Raw genomic sequence first — 14,950 nt, forward strand, 5'->3', positions numbered from 1 at the left:
ACACACACACACATGTGTAGGAAGTGCAAAACACACAGCAGATTCATGTTCCCAGATGATCTTGTATAGGACTTGATTTCTTGCCAGCAGCTAATTCATTATTCCCTAAAGAGAAAGTGTAGATTGATAGCAGCCCTGCTACAGCTCTGCATCAGCCTCACATTTTCTTCTGTCATTTACAGGGAATACAGCACTCATCCCTCTGTGGAGTCAGTAACAGGAGGTCAGAGTTCAAGGCCTTGAGGACAGCCCTGCAGAGACCTATAGGGCCTTCAAGTGTTCAACGGGACAAAAAAAAAAAGACAATAGTTGTACGAGGTCATATGTTCTTGTAGTATGCTAAGTCTTTATTTTCCATGTGGCTTCCATTGTCACAAAACCCATTACATAGTGCTTTAAATAATATAGAATATCATTTTTAACAGTATTTACAGAAGGAAGATTTTTTAGCCTTGCTGTCACTTTTAAAATATGACATGATATCCACGCGTTTATGTAGAAAAAAAACTAAAAGAGATTGGCGTGTCAAACGTCTTAGTACGCAGCATTTGTTACAAAATTGTTAACGCTTTTACACTGAAGCATGAAGTGCTTTAGGGAGCTCTATTCATCTTTAAATCAAAGCCTACATATACAGTCGTTGCCCAAGAGCGCTTCCAGTAATGCGTCTGTGGCAAAGGGTGCTAATCATATAAAGCCTTTAAGTTGAGTACAAGCAGTTAAAAGTGCTGCGAGCAAAATGAATAAAGGTTTTATCCTGCTTTCTCCAAGGTCTGACAAACTCCAGCTGTTTCCCTGTTAGGGAATATCAAAACTCCAGCCCGCCGCCTCCAACCCCAACCCTTCCTTCCTTCTCCTTTTCTTCTACAGTCCACCCTTTGAACAAAGACGTGAATAAAACTCTTTACAGATCTGACTTGGAGGAACTTGCTTTGACCTCAAAGTACAAAAGCAAAGTACATGTCTGAAGTTGATGTTGAAGGCATGTTGCTTTTTTAGGAAAATTACTGTGTCCCTTTGTTGACACTTTAAATACATTTGCAACTGTTTGGTCTCAGAGTGACGTTCAATCAAATGTTCACAAAGGGCAAAAAATAGAAAAATGACATGTCTCAGAATAGATACGAGTAAAAAGTAAAACAATTTTCACTACAGTACAAGAAATGGATATCTTTAACATATATATGGACAAAGACAGCCTTGTAGGTTGAAAAATGTGCTCAGCCAAAATTTCAAGAGGATGAAAACGTAACATAAAACATTAAAAAACTTAGTTTAAGGCAGTAGTTGAAAGTAGCAACAGTAGCTAACACAGAGGGAAAGAAACACAAAAAGAGCGTAGATGATTTTTTTTACTTGACAGGTGTTTGAAAGTACAAGAAGCTCACCAGAGATGGTAAATATGGCATAAATAATAAAACTACAAACCAACAGTGCATTACTTGTTTGTTTATCCTTGAAAATGACTTTTAGTTTTAAATTTCAGTGCAATTAATAACACTGCAAATCTGTCTGAACGCATCTTCTTTTGTTGCTTTTATCTCTGCGCATCACCTGGTTAGATTACAGGTCCTCACTGCCCAAAATAGACATTGCAAGACCATATAACAGTTGCGCTTAATCCACTTTGCCTGAGATTTGATAACAAGAGGGAACAAGCAGCAACTCAGTCATGAGCTTGCTTTCTGTTTTTCAGGTCATATGTTTCACTCACTCACATTCACCACCTGATGTCAATTAGAGCAAGAATCAGCGGCCGCAGTAGTAAACCTCAGGAGAAAGTTTGGAGTCAAGTGTGTATGTGTCATCAGGGGCATGACACAGCTACCAGCTATTTGCCACTTTCAGACATGACTGTTTCTCGCTGCTGACGACAGACAGGGTGGCGTCAGCGTGAGCTGCATCTTTGTCTTTACTGCACCAGGAGCACCGAGGTTTGGCAAGACAAGCCCTTGAGCAAGTAAAAACAAAGAAAGACTCAGACATGGAAAAGTTTCCTTGTGCACATGCAGCAGCACCTGGCAAACTGTCAGCCTTGTTTCATGTATTGGACTGAGAGGAAGAGAGAAAAAATAAAATTTGTGCAGATGCTAAAACCTTTGGAACCAGCCATCATATACAGTACATGTCATCTAAAGCATTTCTTGAACCCAGATGAAAAGGTTGACAGTTAAGGTTTGAATATGGGGAATATACTTTACAACTGCGCTGCTCCCACCAACATGTAGGGAGTCAACCACAACCACAAAAGTCAGCAACAGGCTGCAAGGCTTGTGACATCTATGTCAAGAATCTTGTGAGTAGGAGCACCGAGATGTGACATGCGCCTGTGTTATTTTATATTGGATTATGGGTCATCTTAAAGTTATGCCTGTGTCATTGTTCGTTGCCAAGTGCCTGAGATTCCACAAGTAACAGTGTTTAAAAGGTCTATTCACAGTCTGTGTTAGGGTGGTGTAAATGATCTGCTCAACGCATAAACACAAAGGTGAATCTTAAAGATTTCAGAGGCCACATAGTGTAAAAACAGCAGTGATGAGCTAAACAATATTGATTGGGGGTTTTTTTTGTCTGTTTTTTAAGTGCCCTATTTGGAGCACAATAACTATTACAGAACTACAAACTCCACTTTATTGATTCTTGCAAAATGTCAATCATTCTTTAGCAGCAATGTTCACAACGTTTAACCTGATCACTTAACTGATACCCAATGAAAAGGGTAAACCAAGCCACCAAATGTCAAGTCAAGTCAATTTTATTTACAAGCCCAAATTCACAAAACACAATGGACTCAATGGACTTACCAAGTCATTTTTTTATTAACAAGCCCAATTTTACAAAACACAATGGACTCAATGGACTTAACAGTTTAGAATGAGAATTCAAACTTAATTTTAAATATCATTAAAAACCTAGATAACCTAAATAAAAACAACTTAATATACTGAAGAATGTATTGACAAGCTCATGACCAAAACAGTTGATAGATGCATATTTCAACACATTACTACATAAAAGAGAGAGAGCGTCTCACGCCCTGTAGGGGTGAAGGCGGATTATTACTTCAGACTTTGAGCTCACATTATAAAAGAAACTCAGTTCGTGCATCATTACTGAGGAATGGAGATTGGATGCAATCGCTTCACAGAGGAACTCCTATTTTACTATAAAAAGACATTGGAGACAGAGGAGGTTATGCAGAACCAGTAGTAGTCCAAGTACAAGTTTGTACAAAATGCTTAACTCATCAATCATTTTACAAAAAGGTAGATGTAAATGCAAGTTTTATGCATCGTAACACTAACTAGACGCACCGTCCCAGAAGAAAAACTGTTGTTAGGCCTAGTGTCGCCACACTTTGACAGTTATGCCCTAGGTGCTTTACATTCAGTCCTAACTTGCCCTTGTTGTGCCGTTTCTTTCTTTCTAGAAACACAGGTACCTCCAAAAAACACACTTGGGAAAAGCCTGTGGAGAGCCACAGCAGGGGAGCTCATCTTAAACTGTCTACTTGCTTAGAGCACACAGGCTGAAAACACATTTTCTGGAATGTGAGCGGAGTCGGCCAAGTTGGGTTTTATATAAAAAAAAACCCTGGCTGTAGCCCCACAGACGTTTCTCTCTGTTCTTTGCCTCCCAAAGTCTACTGGGACACAAAGGGGGATAAGGTAAGAAAGGGGGAGGGGAAACTTGGCCTTGTTCTTCTAAAAGGCAGGGACTACCTGCTAGGCTATCTTCACGTCTGTTGTGCATAGCTATGCCCTACAGCAGTGTTGGGGATTTGAAAACCCCACTGCTCATGGTGAAGTCGATAGGTCACAGCACATTCCAGACATACTCCATCTGTTTGTTTTTCAACAGTAAGAATCACGATGCTGCTGCAACAAAGAGCCTCAATCGCCTGTCTTTAATCTGCACATCACACCTCAGGAGTCCGTGACATCAAGAAAATAAACACAAAAAAATTCCATATTTGTATCCATAACTCATTACGATGCCAACAACACAAGTTGGTGCAAGAACTCTATTTTTCATCCTTTAGAGTGTTTTTCCAATGAAACTTTCTTTGAAATTATGGGGTTGTTTTTGTTTTAAATTTAAATGTAAGATATTTAATATATTAATATTTGTTGGTTTGGTCACGTCGTGGAGTTAAAGTGTGGTGTTTTACAATGGATATAGAGGATCTTCTCCAAAGGAACTTTTATATTATTGTATAAATACCAGACAGAAGCCAGACCTGAGTCACTGAACAGAACCACAGGTGTGCTCCCGGTAACAATGCTCCACTATATCAGAGCACTGTTACCGGGACATGTGGCGTAACGGTCATGCAATAACCTTGATGACATTCAAGTCAACTGTTACTGACCTAAATCCTACTAACCAATAAAGAAGTCATTCATACAAACTATCCTGTTACGTATGAACTGCTTTGCTAATGTGGCTGAATGAACTATTTTTCACATATTTTCTGAGTTTCACAACATTTCAGAGCCATTCTATTCCTTTTTGAAAGAAACACAATACACACACAACTTGTTGGCCTAGTGCAGTACACCCACACCTACTTACACCAATAACTTCTTCTCCTCCGGCTGCTGGCAGAGTCTCAAGTACTTCGTAGTCCTGTCTTGCAGTACATGTCTGACCTCTGCTCACTCCTTGCTTAATAATACAATAACAGAGTCAAGATGAATAAATACTCTCAGTGTGAATGGCTCCGAACGGTGCATCGCTGCACCACATTTAAGAAATGAATAATCATCACGTATTAATTACACACTGTCAACGCTCTTTGGCTGCTTCGCTGAGAGGATTGCTAAACATTAATAAAGCCAACAGTGTCTTGAATGTGTGATTTATACTGGTGTGTTTTAACATTTGTAATGTTTATCATCAAGCTGACAGCATTAAGCAATTAACTGTTTACAAAACTTGTCTTCCACTATTTGCAAATATATGACTGAAACTCATTCCAATTCTACAGACCTACATACAAGACCTGGTTAATCTGATTAATAAATTGCAAAAATAAAAGACTCAATGTTGATGTCTGTGTAGGTTCTCAGTTATCCAGGTCATTTAATCCAAAAATAGTTACATCGAGGGCAACTGGACAAAGTATTTTTTTAAGATGTTTCTGAAGAAGCCTCTGAACTGAAGAAGCCTCTACTTCCTACTTCGTCCAGTTGCCCTCAATGTAACTATTTTTGGACTCAATGCTGATTTTCTTTTTTTTTTTTCAGTTTTGGCTCTGATTAGTTGAAAATCTCCTGGCATACAACAATCTCAACTCTGTAACCCCCTCATTTATTCTCAGAGAAGGTCACAGTCCCATGTCTCGGATTGTTAAAAAAAAACAAAAACGTAAAAAGGCCAATGTAGCATCTGACAGTACCTCAAGAGAAGACTGAACAGAGAAAGGCAGGTGACCAAGCAGGAGAAAAGTTTCAGGCGAAGACTAATAGGGTAAGAAAAAAAAAAAAAAAGAATTCTGCACCAGCACGTCCTTGAACAGGGGCAAGTAGTTCCTTTGTCAGCAATTTTCCCTGGCACCAAAGCCCACTGCACTGCCCCCGCTGTCCAGTGCCCATGTCATTCTTCCACAACGAGGTGACATACCATGGAGCGATTTGTACAGGTGACAAAGGACAAAAACTGACAACCGTCAAAATGAACAGTTACAGCTGTGCCTAGAACAGTGGTTCTTGATTTTCTTTTAATGTTTTGTACCATGTGTATAACCCCAAGCCGACAATTGGGACTCTGTCAGCTTTGGGTTCAGTCACAAACCTATTGGTGTTTGAACTATTTAGTTTCTTTTGAATTGTTTCTTTCTCTTGTGTTCCCTGTTGAGGGCTTCACTCAGAATAAATACAAAAAACTACACACAAAAATAAAGGAACCTTTGCCTCTAAACCCTAAGGTATTTTGTTCTTGAGTTCTTTCGTGTCCAAAAATGGACTCTAAAAGGAAATCTTCCTACATATGAAATATTAAATGGGCTGACCACTCATGCACACAAACACAGACACACGCAATGCTGTGTGTGCATACAATACATTGGGACAGAAGCACATGAGGAAGAGAAGAATCTCAGACTCTCCTCTGCTCTGAGGCACACCCTTGAAATATTTATGACTCTCCACGTTCTCTCCTCCACTCCAGCAGGGCCAGAGCATATCCGTCTCCTTATCTCTGAACTGGACAGTACAAGCAGTTACAACAGTCGGCTAAATCGCTTCAAGGCTCCACATTTTCGTCCACCAGATCCCGTTACAGAGCTAACAAGCAGCAAAGTCCTCTCAGAAAATGCCTTTAAGTCCTACATGTTCTCAAAGCTCTTAATGCAGAACATTATTCAGTGTCACATTCATCAAATGCTTTATTTGTCTCAACAATAGGCTGAACTCACAGAGCGAACCCATTGAAAGGCCTTTCTTCTTGAATTTGTGGTGGGAGTCAGCGACCACAGAGAGGAGTGAGTCAGGTGCATGAATGGGCTTTTCTGTTCACTCAGACTTTCCAAAAAGAGACTGCTGCAACCAGAGCGATGCACATATCAGTAAAATGCAGGGCCAAGTCAGATAACCGGTAAGAGGTAATTTTGTAAATGGTTCTGTGGGACTCTTGGCAAGGTATCACCCGGAAAACAGATTTTAACAGCTTTGATGAGTCACTGTAATTAAAGGTTGCATAAGGAAATAAAAAAACGGACACACAAGTTGGACGTCATAGACCACGTCTATAAGAAGTGGGACCACCATATAAAGTTGCTTCATTAAATGTTTTTATATGATAGGACCTTGATTTTGCGGTTCAAACAAAAACAAAGATCTTCCGCTAACAAAAAATACTTTTGCTTACAGCACTGCACTTTGCGGTTCAAACAAAAACAAAGATGTTCCGCTAACTTTGAAAACAAAAAAATACTTTTGCTTACAGCACTGCAACACACTATGTGATGTACAGCATTTATATATTTACTGCGTTACACAACACATGCGATGTCAAGCATCGTACACATTCGTCGGCTATGGAAATTAATTCCGAAAGCTGCAGTTTCACGGTTTATGGATGGCTTCACGGTCAACGTTCAGGGTTTACAATGATGGCCTTTCAATGGTTCCCTCCTCTGTGAAAATTAAAATGTTCAACTAGACAGGAGTAACATCATGCGGCAGGTTGTTGTTGGGTCGGGGTACGGCTAAGAAGCGACAAGTCACATTGTTGACAATATGGAGAACTGAAAGGTAAAAAAAAAACAGAAATAGATATATCAATAATATATAAATAAATAAATCATACAGACAGCAGCAGGATAACTGCCAGTAATATTGTTGACGTACACTCCAGTGATTTTTACAGCCATCGGGGTCAGAGCTTTAGAAATACGTATTCTTCTATGTCTTATTTTGATCAAACTGTCGGTCGCTACTCGACTACAGGTTCTACAGCATACTTTCATTTTAGTTAATCACTTAGGTGAAAGTTTAATCTCCACGAGTCAGGTCACTGTAGCAACAAGATACTCAGATAAGAACAAATCCAAACATTTACTCATTAAACTGACGGAGTTGTTGATTATTATTGTATCAAATGACTGCTGTGTAGCTGGCATTTGGAAAAGCTGATAGGCTAAATATACAGAAAGGCTACAAGTGACAATTATAAATATGTTATGGATGATTACTTAATTAGTCATGTGATTGACAAAATGTCAATTAGTGTTTTTATCAATCAACTGCATCTTTCACACTAAATATTTAGCACAATGTCAATTAGTATTTTTATCAATCAACTGCATCTTTCACAAGGGTTAAACTCAAACATGTCTTAGTAACCCAATCTTATCCTAGGTTAGTACATATCAACATTCTAACCTCAACATTCAACTGAAGAACCCTCCAACTCTCCATTTAGACGAAAAGCCATATGAAAAGCCATTTTATCTAGGTTTTATGTTTTTGGTTGGTTTTTTGTTTTGTTTTTGTTTTTAAAATTGTTTTATTTCAGTTTTTACATTCCTTGAAAACTGTTTTATTTCAGTTTTTACATTCCTTGAAACGCAGACAATAAACACTGGTCATAATCAATCAAGGGTTTACCAATTCCCACATCCAACACAGTAGCTGGTTTGTAAATTTAGTATGGGATGGTTGAGACAACCCATGAGTTACTCAGCAGACCACTTCTCTCTCTGCATGCCATGCATTTAATAGAGATCATCCATCTTTTCCCTCTCGTTTATGGCCCATCTAAACACAAATCATCTACATCCAGGTCAGCTGAGTAACAACAACTTCTGCTAATGGTGATACATTTTATGGGGGGAACAATGAGTGTACAGAGTTAGGAAGAACAAAAAAAAAACCCAGCAATTTGTGTAAAAAGACAACGTAGATGGACAATTGCACTGATTACAGGGTCTGAAACTTTTACTGTAGCTTCCTTATATGAAGAGTGATCGGTTCACTTTTGAAAACAATAATTTTCAGACAAATATAGAAGCTGCGGCTGCTTTAAAAAAAATTAAATGTCATGTTTGTGTTTTTATCCGAATGTTACAAGGTTTTGAGGTGGCTGTAGAAAACTGTAATACTGTGCACCAATCAGTCTCTGCCAGCATCAGAAACAGGATCTGGCCATGGCTGTTTCATTTCACTGAGAATCAAGTCTTATAATTATGATGCAGCAAAGTTTTGATTTCTAAATCCTAAAATTACTGATCCTACTAGGACTAGGCCAGAGCGAATATGCAGAAAATCCCTTCGTAATTAAATCCACTGAAAAATATGACTCCTCAGTCGTTTCTCTTCTTTTTTGGCAACTTGAACAGTTTGGTGGTGGACTCATCTACATGGATGTGCCTTCTCTTTACTTCCTTTACCCTTGTTTGCAAACTGTCAGAGATCGGAGAAGCATGTGGAAGAGGAAAGTCTTGTTAATTATTACATTTTAGCATTTTGTAATTTTGTGTCATGAGTGAGGTATTTTCTCCTCACCATGTTTGTATTTTACAGGACAAAATGTTGGGCTTCAGAAAAGCACCTCTAGATAAACCTGCATTCGCTATTTATTTCAACATGTTTTTGTAAAGATGCTACACACAACTTGGAGTCGAGTCAATGAAGAGGAGAGCAAAAGTGATACAACTTGGAGTCAATGAAGAGGAGAGCAAAAGTGATTTATAGCCAGAGAAAATCAAATATGAACACATCTATTGAAGAACCATTACTCAAAAAACACAATAAGATGCAGAGATAGTTTATTTCACACATCTGCGAGCACAAGCTACTGATCCCGGGACACTGAGCGCCCTCAAAACCATTCTTACTTAATAAGTGCTGTGTCGGAACTGCTTTAGAAAGAGATACATGATGCATTTACTCAACTCTAAGAGGAAAACATTGTTGCTGCACTGTTAAAAACAAGACAAGTCTCTGTGGAGCACTAACAGGCCTGACAATTAAAACCTGGCTAAGGCAAGAGTTAACTGAGAAGGGTACAAGAAACAAGGCTTCCTGCAGTCTCAACCTATCATCTCCTTGCAATAAAACGGTTGCCTGTTACATCTTATTACAGGAGGCAATAGGGAAACAACTGAACGGCATCAGCATGAGGTGAAGAGTTCAATGCTGCGTGCCGGAATAGGATTTGAGAGCGAGAAAAAAAAAAAATCTGCGGCTTTCATTGGACCTCAAAGAGGTTGACATTATCTTCTTTGATCGGAAAGCAAAGAGGAGGACATATGGAGGTTTGGAGGACTGCGGACAGACAGAAAGAGCTTCTGGTGGTGGAAAAAGACAATTGACAGTGTGTCGATAAAGGAACAACCTGTTGGTGTGAGGTAGACACCGCTATCAGAGTTGCAACATGGCAGGATGTGACACACAGAGAGCAGGAAGGAAAATGACCAGATATAGTTTGGCGTGGTAGTAGCTCATAAAATCATGCCTATCCCGTAATAGCAATGCTTAACATTTAACTCCACTTTAACATTTTGTTGAGCCTGGTGTTAAATATTGTTGCTGACAGCTGTCATAAAATCTGATTACTGTCAATCAGAAGTTGAACAGTGTGAATGTTAACTTGGTATAACCTGCTCAAAGTTTGTGAAAAATATCTGCTGGATCCAGCCAACGAGGTACTGTAATTCATGACGCAGACGTTGATTGGAGGGTTGCTTGCATTGGCAGTGTGTGAACTGGGACGAAGGATTAGTAACAACTGCTGCAAATAGATGTGGTGTATGTGTGTGTAATTGAGTGGGTGTATGCAGATGAATGGAATGTAGTGTAGGGCACTCAGACTGGTCATTACCACTCTCTGAGTGTTATATATGTACACATCATTTACCATTAATCGCAACTTCAAAGGCTATGACTTATTGGCTGCTACATTTTTCAGGAAATTGAGGCGTGCTCTGAGGTCAAACCCCTAAATTTAATGAGACCTAATGTGGGTCGATAATTACTTCTTGCACATTTTGCTGCTTCGGAATTGTTACTGAAAGAAGAATAAAATTCCTGTGAGCCAGAAAATGTATTTATAGTATGTAGTAGATTGAGGATACATTAAAAAGAATATTTTTCATTACACTGTTAGTTAAGGGGATAGGTATTTGTAATATGACAAAAATATTAATTACAAAGTGTTGCATATTAGTAAATATATATGTTGCATAGCTATTTGCAGTTGGTTTTTTCATAGGGTTTTCTCTTTGTGAATAAGGACTATTTACTACTTGCTAATGTACATTGTCTTTGCTATTTCTGTCCTGAAGCTGATTGTTGTGGAAAGTTAAAGCACAAAGTTAAAACCAGCAGCAAGTCTGTACTGCACACGTGTGATTGATTAATATTTTTCCATTACTCAAAGGTAATTTGTGAAATATGTAAACTGATTTATAAAAGTTTTGGTCATTCTGTACCTTGAGAAGATATTTCAAAGAACTCCAGAAAAGATATTGATGTTTTTTTAATCTTATTATATATTATATTTTCCATATTTTTTATATTTACAGTATAACCTCTTACTTTTCTGGAATTACTTAAGCAGGTGCAACAATTCCCCTGAGGGGAGATAAATTATAACTTATCCTTATTCACAATTTTACACCCCTGTAGCACACAAGCACACACTGATGACACATACTGATTAGTAATGTTAACCATTACTAACCACTACTAATTAACTGTGCAGCTACTTACCTAGTGATAAAATATACCCTGTCATGAACTTTTACATCATCTTTGCAGAGCTGTTATTATGTTTTACCCTTTCCTGTACAACTAATAACTAAAGTTTCTGTAAACTAGTGTTTTGTTATCGTTGTCACACACGTGACCAAATTAGGGGCTGTATTTATGGACAGTTGTCCGAGTTCAATTTTTACTTTTCTTTTACACGTAAAATGCCTCCCAGTCTGTATAAAATAAAAATAACTGGCTCCTAAATCAAAGCCATATTGGACGGTATTTACAGTACGCATACTCGCTTAGTACTATCTGTCAGCTATCAAAATAGTTGTCGATTAATTAAGTTGTCCTGTCATGTCTTACATTAATCGAGTAATGGTCGCAGCCCCAGACGACAGGTTAAGACAGCTATCAGAACATGAAGAATGCTCTCCACCTCTTTCTGTTGTGAGGGATGCAGCTGAAACACCTATTTTAATAAAATGTTAAAAATGATAAATATTAAATGTTTATAATAGTGGGTGGCAAACAAAACTGGGACGAAAGTATGTCAATGAGTTAAACTAAAGCTGAAACCAAAAAAAAACTGCGGATAAAAACCGCGTTCAGTGGGCAGTGTCTCGAACTTACCTTCAGATAGTTCCAGCTCCAGCTCCGCCAGCTTCTCCCGCACCTCCGCCGGCAGGGTCATAGCGACAGCCGGGGTGGGCTCCATCATCATGGTAAGCACGGTCCTCTCTGCCATGGTGATCCAGTATGAAGCTCAGATAGGTCCACCGAGGAGCAAGGGCACTGGAGAGGAGACAATGCCAAACAACACCTCCCTCCTCTTCACTCGGTTTGGGCTGAGGAGGGCGAAAAGGGTGTTGGTGCTTCTCCTGTCTGACTGCGACGTCGCACAGATGTGTGAGCGGGCAGTGAAAGCGTCATGACACGGCTCGATGCGGGGATAACGCACACACCTGGCTGGGTGTCTCCATGTGTCGTGGCGGAACACAGTCCTCTCCCGGTCTTCTTGCCTGGTGTCCGCCTGTCTGTGTGTGTCTCGGTTTATGTGCGTGTGTCCCTGTACGCCGCCCGTCACTGCTTCCTTCCAACTGTGCAGAAAAACTCATTCAACTCCTCGCTCTCGCTCACTCCACACGGCGCAGTCGCCATTGCATCATAGCAACAGCAGCCACGACCACGCGCGTTCACGAGTGGTGATCGCGGATACGTGTACCTCCTGCTGTTTGACGACACTGCTTCCTACCGACCAAAAAGTGGTACTGGCACACCTATACTGCTGTTTAGCTTCTGGGTATCGTGGTTGCCAGGTTCGCTAGATTGGGTGTGAATCCGTTTTAAAATGTCAAAAGGGTCGCGGTTTGGGGGTTGTTTAAAAAGTAAATTTGCTTAATTAGGGTTACTTCTGCTTGTAACAACGCTATACACGTAAGAAAAGTACAGAGCCCCTAAAGGGGTGTGTGGGGAAAACGTGATTCTGCAAACTTTATGGTGCACAACGTAAAGTTTATTTTTATTTTCCCCATGTCCCTTTCGGCCTATGATTTTAAAACTGTCTTAAAGTCAAAGTTCATATATACCAATTAAGTGGGGTGGCAGAGTCTATGATAAATTTGTTATTTTGCTTTACTTTGTGCTTGTTTTTGTTGACCTGGGATTCTGGACAACCAGGACAACAGTTCTGCACATCTTCATCAAATCTTGAATTATTGTATCTTCAGAAATACGTACAGTAATAACCTTTTATATCAAGAGTAAAGACACGTTAATACCAGGTCAATTTTAATTATATTCAGAGAACATAAAATAAAAATGCTCACCGGTGTCTTTTTGCAATAAAGACATTTATTTAAAAAGAAATATACATTGCTTTTAGTCCATACATTAAACTTAGCAAAAGTATAAAAACAAATGTAAAAAAAACGGATGTAAAATATTTTAAAAGTGTACTGTAGTGTGTACCATACAAAGGTTACAAATATTTCCTCATTTTAGTTTAGCTGCACTGAATAATAATAAAACATGTAATACAGAAAAATAAAACAAATGTTAGACATGATTAAATATTATCAGTTGGGATTAAATAAACCATTCATGTCTATTACTTCAATATTCCTTTCTGCTTTGTGCTGCATTGAACACTAATGTATCTTCACGCATATTTGAGTACAGTATATAAGTTACAAGATAGTAGTAGATAATTTACATCTGGTGAATATATTAAATACACATTTAAATCAAACCACTAGGTGTCCCTGTAGGCAAAGTGACTCGCCCTCGTGGAGAAAGTCAGATGGTCAGCTGACTCTTTAAAAGTAGAGGTCTTTCCTCAGAGTATGTTTTAAATCTATACTGTAGCTTTCCGCAGGATTCCTCTTGTTGTGTTCAAAGATGGCTCCATTTACCTCAGTATGAATATCAAGGAGTTTTGTTTTCCTATAAAAGCCCAACAACAACAGTGAGTGAAAGAGATTAAGAATACATATTCAATTATTATTGAGTAGTCACTTGTACCTACCACTTTTGACCTTTGAGCAAGGCATCGGTCAGAGCCTTCAGGTAAATGGAGCAATGGCGTTCATCCTGAAGTTGATACTCATCCGTCCAACAGTGGCTCCAGAACACGTCTGCTTCAGTGGGTATGCATTCATACCTCAACGGCCCATTACATCCATCCGTTTGTAGATCTTCGTCCCTATACTCAGTCCTGGTGCGGGGTTGGAACACAGCGACGTTGTAGGTCTTGATGAAGAACAGTTTGGGCTTCCCAGCCAGCAGGGGGCATGCATCCGCAGTGAAAAGATGTCTGATTCTGTTTAAATGTAGACTGGTGCACAAGTCTACCCCCAAGAGACGCTTTTCTGAGGCACGGCTAATGATGCAGCAGACCAGGCCGTCACCTTTGAGATTCTCTCTTTGTTTTGATATGTCTCTGAGAGTTGAAAAGATTTCTTCTGCATTCAGCCACTTATAGAGGATCACGTTAAAACGAAGGGTCTTGAATGTTTGTTCCAACATGTCTGAGAAAACAGAGAAGGTATAAACAACCTCATACAGAATTTACATCTAAAATGACAGCAGCTTTTGTTAACGCTCTATTATAGTACATTACATCCAAACTATACCATAACTTTAGTTTGCAGTTGAGTTCCCACTTTACAGTTCCCACTTTACTGCATTACAAAAAAAGTCTAATGACACCAGCTTTTGATGTCTGTGTATTGTGTTTGTGAGTGTATTGTTACTTACCTCCATCCTTTCCCACACAGTCTACGATAACACAAACACCTCGAGGATTACTACTGAAACTGTACTGATCCTGTTGACGCTGAAATTCCAAATAAAGAGATCTGTTATAGTGCTGTACATTTCTGTAGCAACACACGACGAGTGCATATCTCACCTGACAGCTGGCCCCTCTGAGTACACGTGATGGTGGGTTTCTTGTAACTGAAAGCAGCAAAAGCAGTGTACTTGAATACTCAAGTAGTACTTGAACACCTTTATACAAAAATGGCATTTGATGGTTTTAAAATAGGGGCAGTGGGTCATACAGAGCTCTCTTACCGTTATGAAGTAGCTGCTCTTGTCCCCTTTGGCGTAGGAGAGGGGAAATAGTAGGGGTAGAAAGAGGAAACTGACAAAAATAGAAATTTTTTCATAAGAATTAGTTTTAAAACCAGAAACCGAAAAAGCTGGTAATTATCTATATTATTTTGTACTCACAGGGGCTCTGCACC

At 39.2% G+C, this 14,950-nt stretch overlaps 2 protein-coding genes across 14 annotated transcripts in view; both read right to left on the bottom strand.

Moving 5' to 3' along the window:
- The window catches only part of dip2a (disco-interacting protein 2 homolog A), a 62,675-nt gene extending 50,231 nt beyond the window's left edge, over positions 1–12,444 (bottom strand). For 6 of the 8 annotated variants that reach the window (XR_003052136.1, XM_017040011.2, XM_017040009.2 and 3 more), the window contains exon 1: positions 11,835–12,443. Coding sequence is in view for 7 of the 8 variants with exons in the window: in XM_017040011.2 (XP_016895500.1) it covers positions 11,835–11,949 (115 nt within the window). In the remaining variant the exon portion in view is untranslated. Of the gene's footprint in view, positions 1–11,834 lie in introns of all 8 variants that reach the window. The other 2 variants (XM_017040012.2, XM_017040010.2) reach the window with 2 other exon arrangements.
- Positions 12,445–13,035: 591 nt separating this feature from the next.
- Positions 13,036–14,950, bottom strand: part of LOC103392053 (CASP8 and FADD-like apoptosis regulator) — a 5,338-nt gene continuing 3,423 nt past the window's right edge. For 5 of the 6 annotated variants that reach the window (XM_025063563.1, XM_025063562.1, XM_025063566.1 and 2 more), the window contains 4 exons: positions 14,778–14,847; positions 14,460–14,660; positions 13,729–14,230; positions 13,036–13,646 (listed from right to left, as the gene is read on the bottom strand). In XM_025063563.1, the coding sequence (XP_024919331.1) occupies positions 13,520–13,646; positions 13,729–14,230; positions 14,460–14,660; positions 14,778–14,847 (900 nt within the window). In that variant the 3' untranslated portion in view covers positions 13,036–13,519. The remainder of the gene's footprint in view (positions 13,647–13,728; positions 14,231–14,459; positions 14,661–14,777; positions 14,848–14,950) is intronic. The other variant, XM_025063564.1, reaches the window with a different exon arrangement.

The sequence above is a fragment of the Cynoglossus semilaevis genome, chromosome 16 (assembly GCF_000523025.1).
Source record: "Cynoglossus semilaevis isolate Cse_v1.0 chromosome 16, Cse_v1.0, whole genome shotgun sequence".
Classification (NCBI taxonomy): Eukaryota; Metazoa; Chordata; class Actinopteri; order Pleuronectiformes; family Cynoglossidae; genus Cynoglossus; species Cynoglossus semilaevis.